A 23,036-nucleotide genomic window follows, 5' to 3' on the forward strand; every position below is an offset into this window, starting at 1 on the left:
GGCATTGAGGTGACAGGAGTGGGAGAGAAGTGGGGAGGCAAGAATACAAAGTCACAACTCAACACTTAACCTAAAGGAGAAGCACCTGGGCCACTGTTGAAGATAACTAAGCGACAAGGTCACCAGTAGCAGCCACCACCCGTTGGTGCTGAGACCTAGAGAGGATTCTCTGGCACGTGGAGACTCTGAAAGTCTCAGTTTGCAAACGCCGATTTGTACCAGCCCCCGTATTATGCTCTAGCATGTGCTTCTGGGAGAGGAAAGGTACAGTTGCTTGAGAAGCCATACTCCAAAATAAGGGTTGGACGCTTGTATCAGCAGAAAGATTTTCAACTGCCAAGGCCTCTGAGCCACACTCTGAGGGCATGAGACTTAGAGAGAACTTCCATGGGAGAATATACTATAGACTAAGAGATATGCATTTAAAAGAATACAGCCAAAAACATTCTTCATATTTACATTTGTGAACCACAGGGATGGGCATGGTGGCTCACACATGTAATCCCAGCACTTTGGGACGATGAGGCAGGTGGGTCACTAGAGGCCAGGAGTTCAAGACCAGCGTGGCCAACATGGTGAATCCCTGTCTCCACTAAAAAATACAAAAATTAGCTGGGTGTGGTGGTGCACATCTGTAATCCCAGCTACTCAGGAGGCTGAGGCATGAGAATCACTTGAATCCAGGAGGCAGAGGTTGCAGTGAGCCAAGATCACACCACTGCACTCCACCCTGGGCAACAGAGTGAGAGTTTCTCATAAAAAAGATTTTAAAAACTAATAAATTTGTAAACAATTCCATGTGATGTATCAGGCTCTGAACACTCATAATTGATCCTTTACTCTGATGTAACATGCTCTTAAACACAGATTTTCTGAGTTTTTAAAAATTTAACACAAATTCTTAATATTTGTCCTTAAATATTGAATACTAAATTATGTTGGAATATTACTCAAGAACACCTCAGTGTCAAAAATGTTTTAAAATGTGATAGTAATGCATATTTGAAAGGTAGCTAGCACTAACATTCAGCATTCTGCCTTCAAGGAGCGTGAAAGCTGCATGTTTTAAGGGAAAGGTGGAGCCTCACCACTGCAAATGGCCATTCCCTCTAATGTGGTTGTAATATTTACCTTCCCACCCCTACTCATTTTTTTTCATCCCCAAAGGCATCCAAGTGCATAGTCAGTGTAACAGGTGAGGTTTAGACGTTAACTTTTTATTTTCAAAGTTCAGGAAGTATTAGGAAGATTGGAGAAATGAATGGAAAGACAAGAAAAGCAAGACTATGGATTTATATGGCACATCCCACAGAAAGTCAGTTGCTACGCTTTGATAATTGCATGTGGCACTAAACAGGCCCTTCTATACTCACTTCCATTTCCTCCTCTGCCACGCCCTGTGATTTGGGGATGTTATTCCCTGTTTGACAGATAAGAAGAGCAGACTCACTCGGCCAGACCGAGCAGCACCTTGCTGCAGAACGTACATTTGTTTGACGGCATCGATCACGATTCTTCTGCAACAGCGTGCTGTCTCTTTTATCTCAGACTATTGATTTCTCCAAATACGCTTGCCGATTATGAATAGCTCTCCTTCTTTCTTCAGCGATGACCTGAACACATTCATTCTCAACCTTTAATACTCGGTTTAATCATGGCCTTCCCTGGAAGCCTTCCTGGGTTGCTCCTGCCCTCCCAGGCTGATTGAATCTCTCCCAGCTGCTTTGCATCCACCTCGGTTGCGGCTTTATCCACACTGTGGTGAAATTAATTAGTTTCTGTGTCCATCTATCTTCTACTTCATGCTGCTTGCAAGTCTTTTGTGGACATTTGCAGACTGAAAGATTGATGAAAACAATGAATGAATGAATATATTTATTTTGAAATAAAATGCACATAATTCAATAAGTATAAAAATTTGAGAAAAATTTCTTTACAAGTGAATTACTAGAGGCCACTGCAGAAACAGCTTGCCTAATTATGGTTGCAAAGCACCATGAGAAAGGACTCTTGGGGTGTGATTTATTTATAAATGGATCCTCAAGCAAATTCTGAAGTACCGTGGCCTCTTCAATATTAAGCCCGTGCTTACGATTATCACTTTAGGGGCCTGCCTGGTTTTATAATGTAAAACTGAGAAAGCAATGAGCCGGGTTCTCATCCCTAAATCCAGCTGATAATTTTATCCAGACGTTGCTCTCCCCTCTTGTCCAGATTCCGTATTGTTTGATGAATGTTTGGTGAATGTTGCCTAATTGTGTAATGCAAGTGAATGCTGTGAGTAGAAGTGGGTCATTAGCTTGAGTCAATCTTAAAACCCCCAAAGTATCTAAAGAAGGCAAAAAAAAAAAAAAAAAAAAAGGCATGCCCATATTTAAGACAACATTTCAAAGTCTGCATTTCCTGTAAAAGTCAAAATTGGCAATCGGGATAACAAAATACCCCTTCTACCAACTTTGTATTAAACTGATGAGGTCATCTCTAAGGAAGTACCAGGCAAATTTATTTTATTTTATTTTATTTTATTTTATTTTTGAGATGGAGTCTCGCTCTGTTGCCCAGGCTGGAGTGAGTGGCGCGATCTTGGCTCACTGCAAGCTCCGCCTCCCGGGTTTACGCCATTCTCCTGCCTCAACCTCCTGAGTAGCTGGGACCACAGGCGCCGCCACCACGCCCGGCTAGTTTTTTTTTTTGTATTTTTATGGTATCGATCTCCTGACCTCGTGATCCGCCCGCCTCCGCCTCCCAAAGTGCTGTGATGACAGGTGTGAGCCACCGCGCCCGGCCAGTACCAGGTAAATTTTTAGCTAATCTTAGTTTGATAACAGTGATCCAATATTGAGCCTTTAGAAGTCTGAGTAATGGGCCCTGGATTCTTCTGTGCGAGGCTAATGGGCACTTATGCGCTAATGTTTCTGTAGCACTTACTGTACGCTGTGCATGCGCCGTGGAACCATAAAAGCCTGCTGCTAGGTTTTCCTGCTCCTGGAAATAAATGTTCCTTTTAGGGAAAACTGTTATATTTTTAATGTCTAGCACCACACAGTTATACCTTATAAGTGCGTAATAATGGCTAGTCATTCTAACATGAATATTTCTTCAACAAAAATTGTTATAGGAGCTGGGAGTTTCTCTCTTTTAAAAAAAAATCACAATATTGTTTCTCAGTTTCTACAAAAAGTGAACAGATGCCTGGCTTGTTTTTGCAAAGTTGCCACTTTCTCATGCACAAAAGGAAAAAAAAAAGAAAAGCAAATTTACATTTCCTAGAAGTTCACCACAGACACAAGGCAATCATGCAGAGTAAGGGAGATAGCTTTTTAAGTAGCCTTGTTAAACACACACACACACACACACGCACGCACACGCACACGCACATGTGACCATGCCAGAAATTCAAAGGATCCATACTAAGCAGTCTACATTTTGCCCTAAAATCTACGAAGAAAATGAGTCCTCTGGTTGTCGCAGGGAAGCCTTTGGAGAACTCCGACTTACTTTAATTCCTCTCTCTCCAGTAAGCCTCAGGAGGTATTTGAGGCACAGGCCTGGATTTTCATGAAGAAAGTGGAGGGTCTGCTCTGACTATCGCCATATCCAGGAAGGGAGCACATTGACCTGATAATAATATTTCAGCTGTTCCAACTTCCGAGGACAACCGCCTCTCTTTTCCCGGCATCAATATCTAAACTATCCACCCCAGTTACGAAATACTCCAGGACTTTCACTGAACGGAGAGTCTCTTGTTTTATGGCACTCCTCAATTGCCAGTAGAGAAGACATGGAAAAACAAACAAAACAAACAAACAAACAAAAAGGGTTAAAAAAAAATCTGACACTAAACAGAAAGGAGGAGAAGAATCCACTGCCGTAAGACAAGTGCCTCTAGGTTTTCAGTCCAATGGGCTCCCAGGGGCTTCCTTTCCCAGTCACTTGGTGGGAGCACTGAGGAGCTTGGTGAATGTCCCCTGTGGGTACTAAGTGCTCAGTTTCCTCATCTGCCCTTTCTCGTTCACCTACAAGCTAGTGTTGGCAGTAATCGGGGGTGTATTTACAACTGGGCCAAGTGACTGCAATGAAATGAACATCCAAGTAAGGACTATTGCAGAGTCTGATAAATGCCACTGCATCAACATGCATCCCGGTGTCCTTCCTGAGGAAAAACCACGCTAGCAGCACAGTGATGGAGCCACCCAGGACTGCTGGGGGTGCAGGCCATCAGGACAAAGCACACTTCCAAGGCAGGTGCCACAGATCCCCAGTGAAACCTGGGCTGGATCACCTCCAGCCAGACCCTGGCTAACAGGGAACAGTGAGTCCCACAGCCTGGGACCCGCAGAAGACACCAGGCCACACTGGACTTTGTAAGGGTCAAGTGGCAGCAGGGTCCTTCTCCCACCCAACACCCCCATGGCTGGCAGAAAGAACAGACCCAGCTGGGTCCCCAAGCCAATGGCAGGGCACTGTGCGGACCCAAGGGCAGGCCAGGTGCCTCAAGCTGGGAGTGGGAAGATCCAGATAAAGCCACTTGGATTATTACACAAGCAGCATTGATGTGGAAGGGCTTGTTTTCTGGGCTTACAGCACTCACGACCTGCCCTACACCTGCCCGCCACATTCTTGAACATTACAAGTCCCTGCACCTGCCCTCCACATTCGTGGCTGCTCTAAGAGCTTGAAGAGGGTTCTCCATCCTTGCCGGATGAGATATCCGGCTTTCCCTTTCATCTTCTCTAGTCCCTGCTTACAAACCCAGGCAGGCCCCCCATTGCCTCCTAGACTCATCCGACGCAGAATGTGCTGTCACTTCTGGCCACCTTTCCGGACTTAGCTGCTGCTCTCCCTTGTCTGAGCGCTGCTGAGCCAGCGACGTTCACAAAGCCTGTCTGACCTCTCATGCACCTGCACAGGGGTCAAGGAAGCCCCTCTGTAAGTGGAGAAGGCCCTTCCCTCCCATCCTGCTGGATGTCTTCCCTGGACAGAATCCAAGACTCCCTGTATCGGTTTGCTAGGATTCCACATCACAGTCACATAGACTAGGGGCTTAAACAACAGAAACGTGTTGTCTAGCAGTTCTGGAGGCTGGAAGTCCGAGACAGAGGTGTTGGCAGTGTTGATTCCTTCTGAGGCTGTGAGGGGGACTCTGTTTCCAGCCTCTCTTCCGCCTTCTGGTGGTTTGCTGGCAACCTTTGGTGGTCTTCGATGTGTGGAAGGACCACCCTGGTCTCTGCTGTCACCTTCACATGGCGTCCTCCCTGTGTCTGTGTCCAGATTTCCTCTTTCCGTAAAGACACCAGTCATATTGGTTTAGGGGCTAAATCTTAACGACTTCATCTTAACTTGATCACTTCAAAGCCCCTGTTTTCAGATAAGGCCACATTTACTGAGAGTAAGAATTTATTACTCTTTTAAGGGGGACATATTGCAGCCCATAAATTCTACCTTTTATTCTTTTTTTTTAACTACATTTTAAGTTCTGGGATACATGTGCAGAACGTACAGGTTTGTTACATAGGTATACATGTGTCATGGTGGTTTGTTGCACCCATCAACCCATCATCTACATTAGGCATTTCTCCTAATGCTATCCCTCCCCTAGCCCCCCACCCCCTAACAGACCCCAGTGTGTGATGTTCCCCTCCATGTGTCCATGTGTTCTCATTGTTCAACTCCCACTTATAAGTGAGATCATGTGGTGTTTGGTTTTCTGTTCCTGTGTTAGTTTGCTGAGAATTATGTTTCCAACTTCATCCATGCCCTTGCAAAGGACACGAAGTCATCCTTTTTTGTGGCTGCATAGTATTCCACAATATATATGTGCCACATTTTCTTTATCCAGTCTATCATTGATGGGCATTTGGGTTGGTTCCAAGTCTTTGCTATTGTGAATAGTAGTACAATAAACATATGTGTGCATGTATCTTCATAGTAGAATGATTTATAATCCTTTGGGTATATACCCAGTAATGGGATGGCTGGGTCAAATGGTATTTCTGGTTCTAGATCCTTGAGGAATCGCCGCACTGTCTTCCACAATGGTTGAACTAATTTACACTCCCACCAACAGTGTAAAAGCGTTCCTATTTCTCCACATCCTCTCCAGCAATTGTTGTTTCCTGATTTTTTAATGATTGCCATTCTAACAAGGTTAAATATGGTATCTCATTGTGGTTTTGATTTGCATTTCTCTAATGACCAGTGATGATTAGCTTTTTTTCATGTTTGTTGGTCACATAAATGTCTTCTTTTGAGAAGTGTCTGTTCATATCCTTTGTCCACTTTTTGATGGGGTTGTTTGTTTTTTTTCTTGTGAATTTGTCTAAGTTCCTTGTAGATTCTGGATAATAGCCCTTTGTTAGATGGAAAGACTGCAAAACTTTTCTCCCATTCTGTAGGTTGCCTGTTCACACTGATGATAGTTTCTTTTGCTCTGCAGAAGCTCTTTAGTTTAATTAGATCCCATTTGTCAATTTTGGCTTTTGTTGCAATTGCTTTCAGTACTTTAGTCATGAAGACTTTGCCCATGACTAGATCCTGAATGGTATTGCCTAGGTTTTCTTCTAGTGTTTTTATGGTTTTAGGTCTTATGTTTAACTCTTTAATCCATCTTGAGTTAATTTTTGTATAAGGTGTAAGGAAGGGGTCCAGTTTCCATTTTCTGCATATGGCTAGCCAGCTTTCCCAACATCATTTATTAAATAGGGAATCCTTTCTGCATTGTTCGTTTTGGTCAGGTTTGTCCAACATTAGATGGTTGTAGATGTGTGGCATTATTTCTGAGGCATCTGTTCTGTTCCATTGGTCTACATATCTGTTTTGTTACAAGTATCATGCTCTTTGGGTTACTGTAGCCTAGTAGTATAGTTTGAAGTCAGTTTACCTTTTATTATTTCAGGCACTATCACTCATCCTACCCGGGCATCCCCACGTCCTCCCTCCTCGTGACTCAGATTGTCATGTTTAATCTGCTACTTCCAGGCTCACAGAACATGGAGTTGTTTCATTTTGTGATTCCTGCCCCACTTCTCCATGCACTCTCTGAGGGCTGGTACAGCCAAGACACGTGTTCCCTACACAGGGGCTACAGGTAGGCATGCAAAAGAAAAAATAATTGTTGGCTGGGCGCGGTGGCTCAAGCCTGTAATCCCAGCACTTTGGGAGGCCGAGACGGGTGGATCATGAGGTCAGGAGATCGAGACCATCCTGGCTAACACGGTGAAACCCCGTCTCTACTAAAAAATACAAAAAAAACTAGCCGGGCGAGGTGGCGGGCGCCTGTAGTCCCAGCTACTCCGGAGGCTGAGGCAGGAGAATGGCGTGGACCCAGGAGGCGGAGCTTGCAGTGAGCTGAGATCCGGCCACTGCACTCCAGCCTGGGAGACAGAGCGAGACTCCGTCTCAAAAAAAAAAAAAAAAAAAAAATTGTTAAATCCACCTATTGTTTTCAGTTCTTCTGATCTTCAACTCAATGTTATCTCCCTTATGGGATTGTAAACGCCTTCAGGGAGGGGTCCTCATCCTTGGCTTTTCTCCCATTTCCCACAGTACTGAGCTAGACATGGGCACTGGAGGAAGCCAGGAAAACAAGATTTTTCCCATAAACAGACCCAAGAGGATGCTGGATCTACCTTTACGCTCATTCTGCCAAAGTTTACCAAGGAAACAGGGTGCATTATTTCAGGACCATGACTGCTTCTTTCATAGAAATGAGGCAGAGAAGCCTCAGCGACTCACCTGATTTCTCCTAAACTTTACTGGCCTCTGAGAATAGAATTTTCCTTTCTGGGACTTTTCAGGAAGCACCCTGCATCCAAGAGCACAGAGTAGGTATTTTTCTAACGATATTTGGCTTGCTAATCCTTTGACCCTTCAAGCGAATCTTCAGTAAACATTTTTTAGCATTTAAACAAAAGTAGCCAGTGTCACTAAGTAATTTTAGGCCAACTATCCAAGACAGAGCATTTGACTCTGGGAGAAAAAGGCTTTTCCTGGCTTTAATGAGTAAGTTGTCTGTTTTCAACAACCTTTCATCTCAAGTTTCAAGGTGTGCTTGAGATTGAAACGACAAACATCCTGTACTTTGTCCTATGGCTACATCTTCTAATGGAGACAGACACAACACAACATAAGCAGATGCTTTCTTTATCTGGCCCAGGGAGATTTCACAAATGGGCACTTCCTGCTGTTGCCATGCATGTGGAATTGTTAGTTAGAAGTAATCACTCCTGGCTGGGGACAGTGGCTCATGCTTGTAATTCCAGCACTTTGGGAGGCCTAGGTTGATGGATTACCTGAGGTTGGGAGTTCGAGACCAGCGTGACCAATATGGAGAAATATCATCTCTACTTAAAAAAAAAGAAAAAAAATTACAAAATTCACCAGGCGAGGTGGTGCATGCCTGTAATCCCAGCTACTTGGGAGGCTGAGGCAGAGGCAGAGGAATTGCTTGAACCCAGGAGGTGGAGGTTGCGGTGAGCCGAGATTATGCCATTGCACTCCAGCCTGGGCAACAAGAGCGAAACTCCATCTCAAAAAAAAGAAAAGAAAGTAAAAAGAAATTATTACCCCTGGTCCCTGGTCACCACGGCTGTGGCTTTCACATCCAATGTGCATCCTTCCTCGGACTTACACCTCCTAGGAGAGGAGGAAACAGGGAACCAGGAAATGGAAACATGGTTCCATAATTGTTATTTTTAAATTAAAATGATATTGCTATATCATTCAGACCATAACATTCACCCTTTTAAAGTATACAAGTCAGTGATTCTCAGTATATTTCAGTAAATATAGTGCACAAGAACAGTTTTAGAACACTTTAGAACATTTTAATTCCCCAAAAGAAGCCCTGAACCCATTAGCAGTCCCTCCCTGTCTCTGTCCCTGGCAACTGCTAATCTACTTTCTGTTTCTGTGGATAAAGAAGAAAATTAGCTTGAAAGATCAGCTTGTATATTTAATGCTATGCTCAGTAAACAAGGACAAAATACAAAAACCCGGCACTAATTCAGTTTAATTTTCTAGGAAACTCATTCTGTGTTATTTTAAAAAAATGTGATTTTCATTAGGACTGATGAATTTAAAGTCCTGATACTGATGGACAGGCCATTGGGCAGAAGTGAAAGAAAACTTTGAAACCTTCTGCTTAGCCCTTGGGGTGTGATCTGGCCCCACACAACTGGGAGCTGTTACCACTCAGTTCATCTGTAACAGACTAGAGGATGGTCCTTAGGAAAGATCATCAATGGAGCACTGTCAAATCAACAGCAGATTCTGTTTGTTAGGTGGTGTTGGGTTCACAAGGCTCTCTCTTCCATCAGCTTTCCTAAGGGAGCTGCATCCTGACTGATTAATCTTTCCAGTGATAACAGAGTTTGGGTGGGCCAGCCCCTTAAGAGGTGAGCTAGAGGGCAGGACCCGAATTTCCAGTTTCTTTGAGCATTCACTGCCCTGCATTGTGCTGACTTAGGTAAGTAACACATAAATATTTTCAAACGATGGCCTTGGCATGTAAAAATCACAGTTCAAAATGACTTGGGGATACTGCAGCCACTCACATACCCATTGTTTTATTCAATACATATTGATGATTGTCATGAAATTACACTGGCAACAGATGCTCAGGAGAGAAACATACCAAATAGACATGGATCCCATCCACAATTACTTCACAGTTACTTCTGAATATCTGTAGAGTGGGGGAGAGAGAAGGCACTCTTAACCGCCAGCAATATTACACATCAAAAGTGAGACAGGCCAGATACTCAGTCCTGGGAGGAACGATAGAATAAGACTAAAAAGAAATTATTTCCACCAACCTGAGCAGCTATATGAATATCTGCCCTTCACCAGACACATGTGTGAGCATGCATGACACTCATGTACACACATTCTCTCTCACACACTCATATGCACTCACAGACTCACTCAGACACAGTCAAGAATTACCTCATTATTACTGAGCACTTGCTACTCATCAAATCTCTACAAATAACTTTCTGTTTCTATTTTCCTAATGTCTGCAATAGCCTTAAAAGGTAGGAATATCATTATCCCATTTTTCCCAAGGAAACTGAGAAGCTCCAACCATTGTCTAGCTAGGAAAAGGACGGGGTGAACCCAGAGTTGTCTGATTTTAAATCCATGTTCTCGTCCTATAAGCGAAGTGGGCTTTCTGACTCATGGAAAAAGAATCAGCAGAGCAAGCTTTCAGAACAAGCAGTGTTCTGCTGTGTGAAGATGAGAAGGGCATCTATCCAGGTGGAAGGAAGAGAGAGCCCTAGGGGATGAGAGGATGGGGAAGGGGAGTGAACCTGTTAAGCCCTATGCTGCAGAACTGGAATTTCAGCTCAAATCTGCAGACACAAAAGCCACCGTGCTTAACTCCCTCGATGCCTCTCATAAGTAGCAGAAACTATATACACTTTGCATTTATTACAAGGGTTTGTAGCATTCGGGGCACATGAAAGGTTTCGAAAGCCAAGCAAACCCCTAGCAGGGGCACAAACAGAACATCCCTGTGGTAACCGTGAGTTTATCTTCTTGCTTAATGAACACAATTCAGGCCTTGCCCTGTCCAGCCCGCACTCCAGGCCCAGGAACCACAGGGAGGAAGAACAGAAGAGCCGTGGGCTCCATCGGAGAGCCAGGTATGAGGCTTCTGAGGAGGCCTCCAGGACAGGCAGTCACTCAGCCTGCAGAGAACAAGTTGAAGGAAAGTGTAATGAGTCTTCAAGAAAAGAAAGCTCATGTGCTCAGAAGATTACAGTTGGATCAACTAATTCCTGAAGACTTAGTAAATCGTAGCACGCTGAAACAACTCAACCTCTGGAGGCAGCAGTGAATGACTTCCAGCCCATGTTCTTAGGCCTGGATGATTAAGAGCAAGAACGCTGGACCCAGAAGACCTGGGTTTCAATCCCATCTGCAGAAAGTGGAGAACACGACTAGAGCTGTGAGGATTAGGAACATGGATCCATGGGAGATGAGGAGAGCAGAGCAGGCACACATGGAGCCTGGCCACAATCAGTTCTTCTCTTCCTGGGACCGTGGCTCAGTTCTTCTCTTCCTGGGACCTCCCAGAGCACCAAGCTTAGAAGCCGAAGCCTGTGCTCCCCATGGGCTGCTCAGATAATGGGGGTTCTCACAATAGGACGTGACTCTCCAAAGGGCATGTGAAAGCTTATTTGTAAATGTCCAAAAACAGGGTAAGTTTTCAACAGTTGGTAAGTTTTAGTCTATAACATGGCCCAGGGATAGGTTAATAGATTCTGCAGACACCTTCCAAATCACTAATTCTCTTAAGTGCCATTTCAAATGAGCTGAAAGCAAATTGTACTGCTGGTTATAGTCTAATATTGGGAGGAAAGAGTGCTTAGATGCACCAATTACACCATTTTCCCTAAAAAAAATCAATCATCTCATTATTCTCTGTCCATCCATCATCCATTCATTGATTTAATAAATAATGCTGAGGACAATATTCACATCTCCTACACAGCATAGATTATAAAAAGGATAATTATGATGGCATTTTGAGACCACAAGCAATTTTATAAGGGACATTTTATATAATTATTAATGTAAAGAGACTTAAAAAAGTCATTTACAAAAGAATAAAATTATAACGTATAGTTTATTTTTTCCTAAGATGGTGAACTTGAATCTAGTCAAGCTTTTAGTTAAGTCAATTTCAGTTTATAGGTGTTACAGTTTGTAGGATATACGGGGGACAAAGGAACAAGGTAAGCAACACTGACCTGGAACATTCTATGGGACTGCTGGCCTGCTGTCTTCCACAAATCAGTGGCCTGAGAAGAACCGTTCTAGATGAAAGGAGATGAAGGGACATGACCAAGTTTGACTCATGATTCTGGAGGGGAGGCTGCTTTCACAGACTGTGCAGAATATTACAGTGACAAATGGGTCCCTGAGGGATGCTGCTATGAAAGTTTAGATTACTTCCTTTTTAAACTATGTGCATGCACTTAAATAAAATAAAAAGTAAATTTTAAATTGCGAGTGAAGCAGTGTCTGTGGTGGTATATGCTAAGAATTCAGAGGAGAAAGAGTTAATGGCAGATAAAACTATCAGAGAAGGCAAAATAGAGCACAAAAGGCATAAACTGGGCCTGCAGAAAGGAGAATTGGTTGTACCTGAGGAAGACCTCTTAGTGTGCTGTGGGTCTTTCCTGGGTGAGAGGTGTAATTTAACTTGAATGCAGCTCAATCAATATTTACCGAACCACGTATTTTGTGCACAATGTTGGGTGTGTGTGAAATATTCAGTATGATGCCTGCCCAATGAGAACATCTAAATGTTGATAGACACTCATTATCAACTCTGCAATTTCCCTTTAATAAAAACATTTTTACAAGAGAAACTTACCACCTCCTCTTCCAAGAAATGAAGCCAAATGGTTACTAGCCTAATGATTCCTAGCACATATTCTGGTTCCAGAATGCCTGGTTTTGAATCTCTCCTCTTTACCCACTGGCTTAGTAATCTTGGATGAGCTACTTAAAGTTTCTGTGCCTCAGTTTATTCATGCCATGGTAACAGCAGTGCTCACATCATAGGGCTGCAGTGAGTATGACATGACTTACTCTATGAAAAGTACTTAGAACAGTGCCTGGCACATGGAAAGTTCTAAAGCAACTGTGAATGCCACGAATTTAAAATAATAAAAAGGGTAGAGGGTGGGAGGAAGGAGAGGATCAGGAAGAATAACTAAAGGGTACTAGGCTTAATACCTGGGTAATAAGATAATCTGTACAAACCTCCATGACACAAGTTTACCTACATACAAACTTGCACAAGTATCCCTGAACTTTAAATAAATGTTAAATTAAAAATAAAATAAAATAATGAAAAATAACTAGTACTATCTAACTTCAAATTCACTTAAATACTATAAGGGGGATAAACAATGTATTTACAATGGTTAACTCTGGATTGCAGAATTACCTGTGAATTTCATTTTTTCTGTAAACTTGTTGATATTTTCTTAATGTACTGAAGTTAATAAGCAACACTTCTACAAGGAGAACAGGGTAATTCAAATTATATTAGACCTTTAGCTATAAGGAATCTGTTATTTGTTAATATAATATTTAAAGGTTTAGAACAATTAGCATACATTTGTCTATATGAATCACAAAACACCCTGCCATTATTCCCATTATGACAGTGAAAATAATGAGTGAGGGGCTGGACGGGTTAAATTTATTTTCCAAGGCCCTCAGAGACGGTATTGGAGTTGGTCTTTGGAGTGGCCAAAGCTTTTTCCCTTTGCTTCTAATTTGCTATGAAAGATATAGAAAATCAATGTACAGACCTTCTCAGTGATATTCAAAGCCCCTTTAGATATTTGTAGTATGCTAATATGTCCATGAGCGCTCAGAATTCTCAAGTCTCGCACAGGAGCGGTCAGTGTTTGGGAAGGAGGCAGCCCTAGCTCCCTGCCCATGCCCTCTGCTTTCTTATGCATGCTTCCCCTCTAATTCTGAAAACCATGACAAAGCCAGGAGGGCTTAGGCGGTGCAGGGGTCCTCTGGGCCAATTCAAATGCCTGCGACCCAGTTTTCAGTTGTAGGACGCCTGCAAAATGTGGAGAAAATGCCCAAGGCTGGGTGGCAACGGCTTTAAGCTGAGCTCCGCCAGATCCTACATGTAAGATCTGTAGTCACTCTTTTCTTTCTCCTTCATGAGGTCCTTCCCACCTCGAAAGCCACGCTATTGTCTAAGCGTGGGTCTCTTTGAGGAGAAAAGTAAGAGGAGGACTTGTGTCATGACTGGTAGCTGATCCATTAGGGGCTGTGACACACACCTTCCCTTCCTGTGAAACCGGAGCCAGGGTCTCCATGGATCCCACAGGGCCAGCAGAGCTCTGCAGGGAGGAGGGCGGGGTGTCCGGGTCCCTCCCCCAGACGTTCGCAGGTCGCTCTGCTGCCCCCAGTTTCCCTTGCAGTTTCGCTAACTTGATATTCCCTTTCGCCTCCTAAATTGTTGTTTTACATGTCTACATTCCCTAACTGACTTGATTGTTCCCTGAGACTCAAGTGGGAATTCTCTGGATGCTGACGGAGGGAAAACGAAAGGATTGAGGACTCCTAGGGGAAAGAGACTTAAGTCAGTACCACATAGAAGACATTGTTTAAAAGGGGATGGAGGTAAAAATATGACCAAGAATTTGTTTGTTTCCTTAAATCACTGGAATACTCTATTACTCATTACTAGATGGACAAGTCACATTGACGGCTTTACTCTTTTAGGATGGAAAATATGTGTACTCTCTCTAACACTGTAGGATCACACAAAAATGGAGGCCAGGAGTAAGATTCTTTACACATATATTGATACCTTTTCCTTCAGTAGTACTCCTTTTAAAAATTGTTCACACCTAGCAGGGCGCAGCGACTAAAGCCTGCAATTCCAGCATTTTGGGAGGCTGAGTCAGGAGGATCACTTGAGCCCAGGAGTTTGAGACCAACCTGGGCAATGTAGTAAAACCCCATCTCTACAAAAAGATTTTTAAAAGTTAGCCAGGCATGGTGGTGCGGGCCTGTAGTTCCAGCTATTAGGGAGGCTGAGCGGGGAGGATTGCTTGAGCCAGGAAGGTCAGCTGCAGTGAGCTGTGTTTGCACCAGTACGCCCCAGCCTGGGCAACAGAGCGAGACCCTGTCTCAAAAACACCCATCGTGTACACCTATATTATCTTGTTCAGGTGCCACAGAATGTCCTGAGGTTAGAGTAGTGAGAAGCCTAACACTGGGAAATCCTTACTCTGTGCCAGACATCAGGCTTAGCTCTTTGTATTTTTTATCTTCTCTAATCCTCACAAGAACCTGCTGGGAGACAGACTGTTCTTCACTTTTCACAGATGAGGAAACCGAGGCAGAGGGAGGCTTAGTAACTTGCCCAAGGGCCAAGTAGTGTCAGCAGGATTCCAACCTGGACTTCTCTTTCTAGGCCTAGAGCCTTAGCTCTTAATCACTCCACCACAAACAACTGCACATAGGGAGATTGAGGCCCAGAATAGCTTAAATGATTAGCCAAGGACCACAGAGCAGGACCCAGGCCTTCCAAACTTCAAGGTAATGCATTTCCCACAGGCACACACGCTTGTACATACACACCTGCGCACACACACAATCCATCCCTTCTCTGACTTACCGGATCCACTACACCACTTTATAAAATAGTTGCTGCAGTTTGTTATTCACTTTTTGGGCTGGAATCTCCACGGCTGCACGCAGTGTAGATGGGCGGACTGGAGACGGCTAACACAGAAGGTGCGATGCACCAACTTCAGGCAGCAAACATTCGCTGAGTGCCAATCGTCTAGTAGGCCTAACGTGAGGTGCTAGGGACACCGAGATTAATGAGACAGGGCCACAGCCTCCAAAAAAATAGTTTAAACAGAAGGGACATGAACCCTGTAATCAGTGTAAGCAGTTGTACAAACACATAAACACAAGTGATGAATGCAGTTGCAGAGGCCCAAAGTCCAAGGGTTAAGACTGCCAGAAGGTAGCCAGGTTGCCCATAGATGGTCAGCAGCAAGGCTGCCTGCTGTTCTCTTGATTTAGGGTCGAGCTGTCTCTGAAGGAATCCCCTTGTGGTTAGGTGGCTTGCAGAAAACCTTCTGTGGAGCACTGAGTACCAAGAGCCTTTAGGCGTGGGCCACCCATCTTGCCCACATACCAGTACACTCCAGGCAGAGCAGCCCGGAGCTCCGATTAACTCCCGGGCAGCACAGCTTTCTGCACCCAGGCCTGGCAGCTTAAAAATCAGCACTCAGACCAGCCAGACAGCACACTTCCCCATCACAAACAGCTCCTAAATCTGATTCTAAGACGTTATTCTCAGCTTTGACCGAATTGGATGATCTCATTCATAGATTTATATTTAAGGACGTCTTCTAAATGGCTAATGAACAGCTGTGTTGGCCAAATCGGAATGGAGAGGGCTTGGGCCAAAGAGAACTGGGCACAACGTCATTTACTGAGTGTCCTCAAGCTACTCACTTAGCTGTTCTGTTCCTTGGTTCTCTTACTGGAATATCAGAATATTCCCATTGTAATGGCAAAAGTGCATGGTGGGGTGACATGAGACCATGTACATAAAGAATCTTACAGTATGACTAGCCTCTAATGCTATTGAAGCTAAGTTTTAACAAAATATGTCAGATATTTTATCATAAATATGTATGTCTAATATATCTCATACCGAGTTATATGTCATCTCTCTAATAAACAGATATCTAATAAATATAATAATATATATAATTGTAGTATCCATTAGACTTAAGAAATATGTATTTTAAAATGAATGTTGCCCTGAATGTTATCTAACAAAGTCACCTTTAATATATCTATATTTCTTGTTAAGTTGTCCAAATGCTAGGTAAATTCTGTGAGAAGAGACCACGTGGGGAGGGTGGAATTAAAGAGGTGATATTTTACAAAAGTAATTCTATTCAATATACTCATGAATATAAAACACCTTGACTATTTGGCTTCAAATATGGCATGTGGACCAGGGATTTAAAACATTTATCATAGAAATTTTCAAACATACACAAAAATAGAGTCCAGTGAAACCATGTTTCCATCATCCAGCTTCAACAATCAATAATTCCCAGCCATTCTGGTCTCAGTAATAGCTCAGCACCTGGATCATTTTGAAGCAAACCCCAGATGTCACATCATGTCAGTGATTTTTAAATTGTCCTGTGTATTTATTTACACCAATACAGAAGAACTTCTCAGCCAATGATTTTTAATGATTAATTTCTGTTACATTTCCTTTGTAAAGTACAGATTTGATACCACCAAATTTCCTATCATACTACAGAGATGGATCACTGCTCTTCAGTGAATATCCGTTCTGTGCCAGTGCTAGCCTACACCGAATATTTTCAAGGAAAATAAGTCTCAGGTGAAGTATTTTGACCAATCTTAAGTAGTAGCTAAATGGCTAAATAGAGATTGGATCTTAGGCCTATAGGAATCCCAAGATTTTGCAGTTGTCACATAGGAAAAACTCCTACTTAGATTACACATTTCCTGGGACATGTCTACATGTTTGTGTGGACAATATTTTCAAGGATTAATCCATGCAGTGGTATAATATCTTTTAACCTCGCCGACTTTTCCATTAAAATTATACATTGACTTTTACTGTCTTCAGAGTAGAGTTGTTATTAAAGAAATGTCAAAATAGAAACACAAGTAGTTTATTTTCGGCTTCTCATAATGCCTAGATTTGCAGAAATACTTGCAGATTGAGTGTGCAACCACCTCCAGGAGCCCAAGCCACTCACTCCTGATCCCCATCCCTGCCGCCCCTCCAAGCCCCACCCCTCTGCCCCACAGCCCAGCCCCATCAACCAGGCCGAAGCTAGCAAGGGGCCAAGGTTCTCTCATGACCACCAGCCAGCTATGAGCACTGTGAAGGAGAAGTGATGCTGGGCGGGGTTGATCTCATCTCCAGCATTCTGAAAGCATCCTCAGTTTATCAAAAATGAAGTCAACTGTTTTTCCTTTCAAAGGCACTGAGAACAAGGCATGATCTGGATGAGATGAGGGCTCCCACACTCCAGTGACTGCCAGCAGTGTGATGGATGGGTGCCTCCAGTCCACAGTGCAATGAACACTTCAGAAAACACCCTCCCGGTCTTAGGTCGATTCCTGGGGAATTTGTATCCCTTACCACTAAATCCAATTCGTCACTGCGATATATATAAAACCCTGAGCAAAATAAATATCTATTTGACCACACCGACCCTAATTTCCAATATTAAGTGCTACCAAAAGGCAAAACAAGAGCTTAATAGAGAAATTGTGTTCAGCGATAGAAAACAAAGAAAATGATGATGTTTGCATAAAACCAACTTGCCTATAGAATCTTACCTGCTTATTAGTATTACATAATGCATTTGTGTTTTTTTGTTTGTTTTTTTTTTTTTGAGACAGAGTTTCACTCTTGTTGCCAAGGCTGGAGTGCAATGGCATGATCTCAGCCCACTGCAACCTCTGCCTCCCAGGTTCAAGCAATTCTCCTGCCTCTGCCTCCCGAGTAGCTGAGACTACAGGCATGCGCCACCACAGCTGGCTAATTTTGTATTTTTAGTAGAGATGGGGTTTCTCCATGTTGGTCAGGCTGCTCTCAAACTCCTGACCTCGGGTGATCCGCCCACCTCAGCCTCCCAAAGTGCTGGGATTACAGGTGTGAGCCACTGCGCCCGGCCATAATGCATTTGTTAATTGCAATTTTTCACTTTATAGAATAGACATTACCTAAATAATGTATTAATCCTGAATGCTTTTCTGTAAATATATGCAGCTTTTCACTTTCTGCCCATAAAGTCGTACTTCCTCGACAACTGCGGCTGTAGGGGGCCACGTAACAGGTTTGAGCCCATGGCTGTGAGAAGACATGACATAATTTCTGAGCCAGTAGCCTTGTTGCCGATTCCAGACTTTCTACCACTCTTTCCCTCTGCCTCTTCAAAGAGTAGTCTGGGCCTTAGAGAGATGTGTGGAATCGTGTCCCCGACTGATGACAGACGGGAGATGTGAGCAAGAAATCAACCTTTGTTGTTTTCGGCCACTGAGAATTCAGGGGTGGTGTTTGTTTCTTGGAGTTTGCTTCTCCGTCATCAAGAACGACCTAGTGCTTCCTAACTGGTTCAGGTAACTTTCCCGTGTGGAAGACACTTAGAAAGCCCCAGCTTCATGGACCTTTTTCTTGCAAACTCTGTGCTGCAAATTAAAAAACTAACATCCAAAAGAAACTGACAGCTTTTTGTTTCACTTGATATTTTATAAAAAAAAGTTTAAAGTACATTTACTTTAGAATACTTTAGAATACCTTTTTCTTTTTAAGGGGGGCTGTCATGATTTTCACAAGGGAAGAAGAAACTCTGGCATGTTGATACAGGTAAGAAGGTAAATATTGTATCATAAGGCATGCTGCTCCTGTGATCGCTTCTTCACTTCATGAAATAATTTATTTATGGTGCAGCTCCTGCTTCTCCTGTGGATGTTGTCAAGTTTTTTCACGTACTCCCTGTGCCAGGCTGCTGAGGTGAAGGCAGCCACACGATCCCCCACCCAGCCACCTCCACTTCCCTGCACTGTGCCTTCCATCTCCGCTGTGTATACAAATCGCTCCCTCAGACACTCCAGCTGTCAATGCCCATAGACATCGTCTTGGGGGAAACTGCACTGGGAGTGGCAGAAAGGGTATATTTCTGACACCGGTTTGAGTTGTCGCTCAGTCTCTATGTCTTAAATCAGTTTCTGGATATGACAAGCCCAACTGTTTGATATCATTTGCGCATGACTCATCACTGCCTAGCAGACTTTTTAAACTTTTCCAAGCCGAGAAGCTGTTCTCAGGAAAATATCCATGCTGTGCTTGATGAGGCAGCACTTGTACAGCAGCCTTCTTTCCTGAGGTTCTGGGGTGAGCTCCCCCTAAGCGACTTAGGCTCTCAGTAGTTCCTTTTTGGTTGTCTAAAAATGTGACAAAGTCTCCAACCCACTAGTGCTTTGTATCTCAGTGTTCCACACTTATGGATGGATATCCTAAATACGTGCTGTCATTTCTGTCGGATTTTGCAGAAAAAGGAGGTGTGCAGTTGGAGATACTCAATTGGGAGCGTGCCTTTATGTCTGCAAATGAACTGTGAGCTGGTAAACATGCTGTATGCATTCTCTTCGGCTGCTGTAATAAGTACTCCAAAAGGCGTGGCTTAACCAACAGAAATGTATTGTTTTGAAGATCTGGAGGCTGGGAATTTGAGATCAAGGTGTTGGCAGGATTGACTCCTTCTGAGACTGTGACAGAGACTCTGTTCCAGGCTTCACTCCTGGCTTACAACCTTTGGGGTTCCCTGGCTTGTAGATAGATGCTTCAAGCCCATCTCTGCCTCATCTTCACATGGTGCTCCTCCTGGGTAGTGCCTCTATGTCTAAATGTCTCCTTTTATTATATAAGGACACCAGCCATATTGGGTTAGGGCCCATCTTACTCCTGTATGACCTCATGTTAAACAGTCACATCTGTAATGACCCTATTTCCAGATAAGGTCATGTTCTAAGGTACTTTGGGTTAGGATTTCAACATGAATTTGATCAGTTTGGAGCTATTGTTCAGACGTGATTTAAATGTCACATTTAGCAGTTTATGCATAGAACTGTAGGTATGTATATACAAGTTGTTGTTTTTTTCTTCTGGCGTAGTTGAGTCTGAAGATTTCCATGTCAGTGAATTTTCAGCAACTTGAGATTCCCCCTTTAGTATTAAGTTCTTTAAATGTAAGTGAAATCATTTTAGATAGAGAGCTTTTTAAATACACGAAGCATTTTCTTGTTTTCATAATCAGGGTACATAGCTATGCATATTTCTCTCTAGCTAGATTATGAACTCTGGAAGATTGATGATGCTAAATTCTTCATCTTTCCATTCCCACTGTCTGACATAAGGTTTCCCATGTACTAAGGGCTCAATAAAGGTGTTTGGAATTAAAATAAATGGAATGCTGAATATGAACATAAACTCATGCTAACAACTTGGGGTGATCGTATAAGCATCAACTATCATGTGTGTAGTGAAATCCCTTCAGATGGCCCTGAGAAGTGAGAGACAGTTCGGGCTTACACCCAAGTATCCTAAAATGACTATCTTTGCTTTGTGCTCATGTCCATGTTTGTTTTTCTAGCTCCTTGCTCAACCTCCTCTTTCACTGTTCTTTTTCTCCCCCAGCAGCCACATCCCATGTCCTGTCTTGCTACGTCCATGTGGCAGCATCGCCCTTGCTGCTGCTCATCTGTGCCATGTGCACCCCCACCCCAGGACCTTTGCACCTGCTCTTCTTCTTCCTGGTTCTGGCAACTATCTCCATGGCTTGGACCCATCCTTCACTCCTGCTCTGCCCACATGACATCTGGGCAAAGGGACCTTCTCTGCTCATTCTATGTGAGTTTATCCTTCCCACACAAACCTTCTCTCTACCCCATCCAAACTTACAGTTTTTACACCAGTAGATACACATTTCCTTGTTCACTGAGTGTCTCTTTAGCTAGTTCCATAAGAAGGGTTTTGTCCCTTGTGCTTACTGTTGCTTCCCCAGCATCTTGTGACGATCTTGTCACAAAGAGGTGCACAGTAAAAATGTGCTGCCTGAAGGACACGGGGAGGATGGGGAGGCTTCTTCTAAGATCAGAGTAAATATGTCTTTTGGGAGACATGGAGGAGGTCTCCTACAGGTCGTGTTAATGAGGTTGTGAGGGACAGACTGCTTTATCGGTTTCAAGTAGCCAGCGGCTTGTGCAAGTGAGGAAGGCAGGAAAGCAGCATCCTCTTCCAAGGTCTAGGTTGTGCTTCCCCAGTTGAGGTCTCAGAAGGAACTTCCCGAGAAGGGCCACGTTGGTGGGAGCACTTGTCAATACAAACCCGCCTTCCAGCTTGCTTGCTGCTTGTAAGCGCTTCGCTCCCTGGAAACACTGAAAACACATGCTTTCCACTAAAAGGTGTCCAGCCAATTATTTCTTGTGTCTGCAAGGGTCAAATTCACGGTTTGTGACTCCTCACACACTGATGTGCCCTGACAAAGCAGCGTGAAGTCCTTGGCGGCAGTGGCCCGAGCTGGCTCCCAGGAGGGAGCTCTGGTGGCCCTCCTGCCCCAGCGGCTCTGCTCCTGGAAATCACAGACCCAGAGACGGTGGTCTTCCTCAGCACCTGCTTTTTAAAGTCTTTCGCAAAGACTCGGAGTCACGTAGGGTCTTATCAGGGGGCTATCGGGCAGAACTAGGGTTTGAAACAAGTTTGTACAAACTTGGGGTCCAGCCTCAAGGATCGCGTCCCAGACCCCTGGGTGGAGTCTCGCCCTCCCGTGGTGTGCTTGGGTCACACCAGTGCTCTCCTCTGGCGTTCTTATAAATGCAATGCTCACACCTGTAATCTCAGCACTGGAGGCAAGTGGATCACCTGAGGTCAGGAGTTCAAGACCAGCATGGCCAACATGGCGAGCCCCTGTCTCTACTGAAAATACAAAAATTAGCCTAGTGTAGTGACACGTGCCTGTAGTTCCAGCTACTCGGGAGGCTGAGGCAGGAGAATCACGTGAACCCGGGAGACGGAGATTGCAGTGAATCGAGATCATGCTGCTGCACTCCAACCTGGGTGAAAGAGCAAGACTCCATCTCAAAAAAAAAAAAAGAAAAAAAAAGAAGAAGAAGAAGAAAAACATAATGTGTACATTATTTTTGGAGCCACAGAGTGAACATTTGTCTTCCTCAAATTAACTATAAACTGTATTCATCTTGTTTTATTTCTGTATTCCTCCTGATTGTGTTAACAGGCAAAAAAATGATTTGATCAATTTACGTTGAACTAAATGCCTGTGGTTCAAGCACAAAAGTATAAGATCTAGCAAAAGTAGGCTGACTGCAGCGGCTCACACCTGTAATCCCAGCACTTTGGAAGGCCAAGGTTAGTGGATCACCTTAAGTCAGGAGTTTGAGACCAGCTTGGCCAACACGATGAAACCCCATCTCTACTAAAAATACAAAGATTAGCTGGACATGGTGGCAGGCACCTGCAATCCCAGCTATTTGGGAGGTTGAGGCAGGACAATTGTTTAAACCAGGGAGATGGAGGTTGCAGTGAGCCAAGATCACGCCATTGCGCTCCAGCATGGGCAACAGAGGAAGACTCTCTCAAAAAAAAAAAAAAAAAAAAAAAACGCTGAAGCAAGTCCTGCTGTCATTGGCCGGGAATACAGGGGGAATACAGGTACTTTCTAGGGCTGGTAGGTACAGATTTCTATGCTTAACAACACAAAGACATTGTGGCTGAATTCCATTTAAAAATGCCCATCTGCAAAAGCTATGTTACATGCCTAGTAGCAGGGGAAAGATTAATTACATGATAGTGTAAACATATTACATTAATCTTTTGAGATTATTTTTGAGACGGAGTCTCGCTCTGTCGCCCAGGATGGGGTGCAGTGGTGCCATCTTGGCTC

General features: G+C 43.7%; 1 protein-coding gene across 1 annotated transcript; it reads right to left on the reverse strand.

The window, feature by feature from the left end:
• Positions 1–1,795: 1,795 nt before the first annotated feature.
• On the reverse strand, positions 1,796–13,487 carry LOC144333657 (uncharacterized). The gene is made up of 4 exons (XM_077958779.1): positions 13,335–13,487; positions 11,757–11,822; positions 9,635–9,685; positions 1,796–1,837 (listed from the first exon to the last, which is right to left on the reverse strand). Exons 1-4 carry the CDS (start codon positions 13,485–13,487, stop codon positions 1,796–1,798), a joined length of 312 nt encoding a protein of 103 aa, XP_077814905.1.
• Positions 13,488–23,036: the final 9,549 nt, after the last annotated feature.

Source organism: Macaca mulatta, chromosome 13 (genome assembly GCF_049350105.2).
Source record: "Macaca mulatta isolate MMU2019108-1 chromosome 13, T2T-MMU8v2.0, whole genome shotgun sequence".
In the NCBI taxonomy this organism is placed as follows: Eukaryota; Metazoa; Chordata; class Mammalia; order Primates; family Cercopithecidae; genus Macaca; species Macaca mulatta.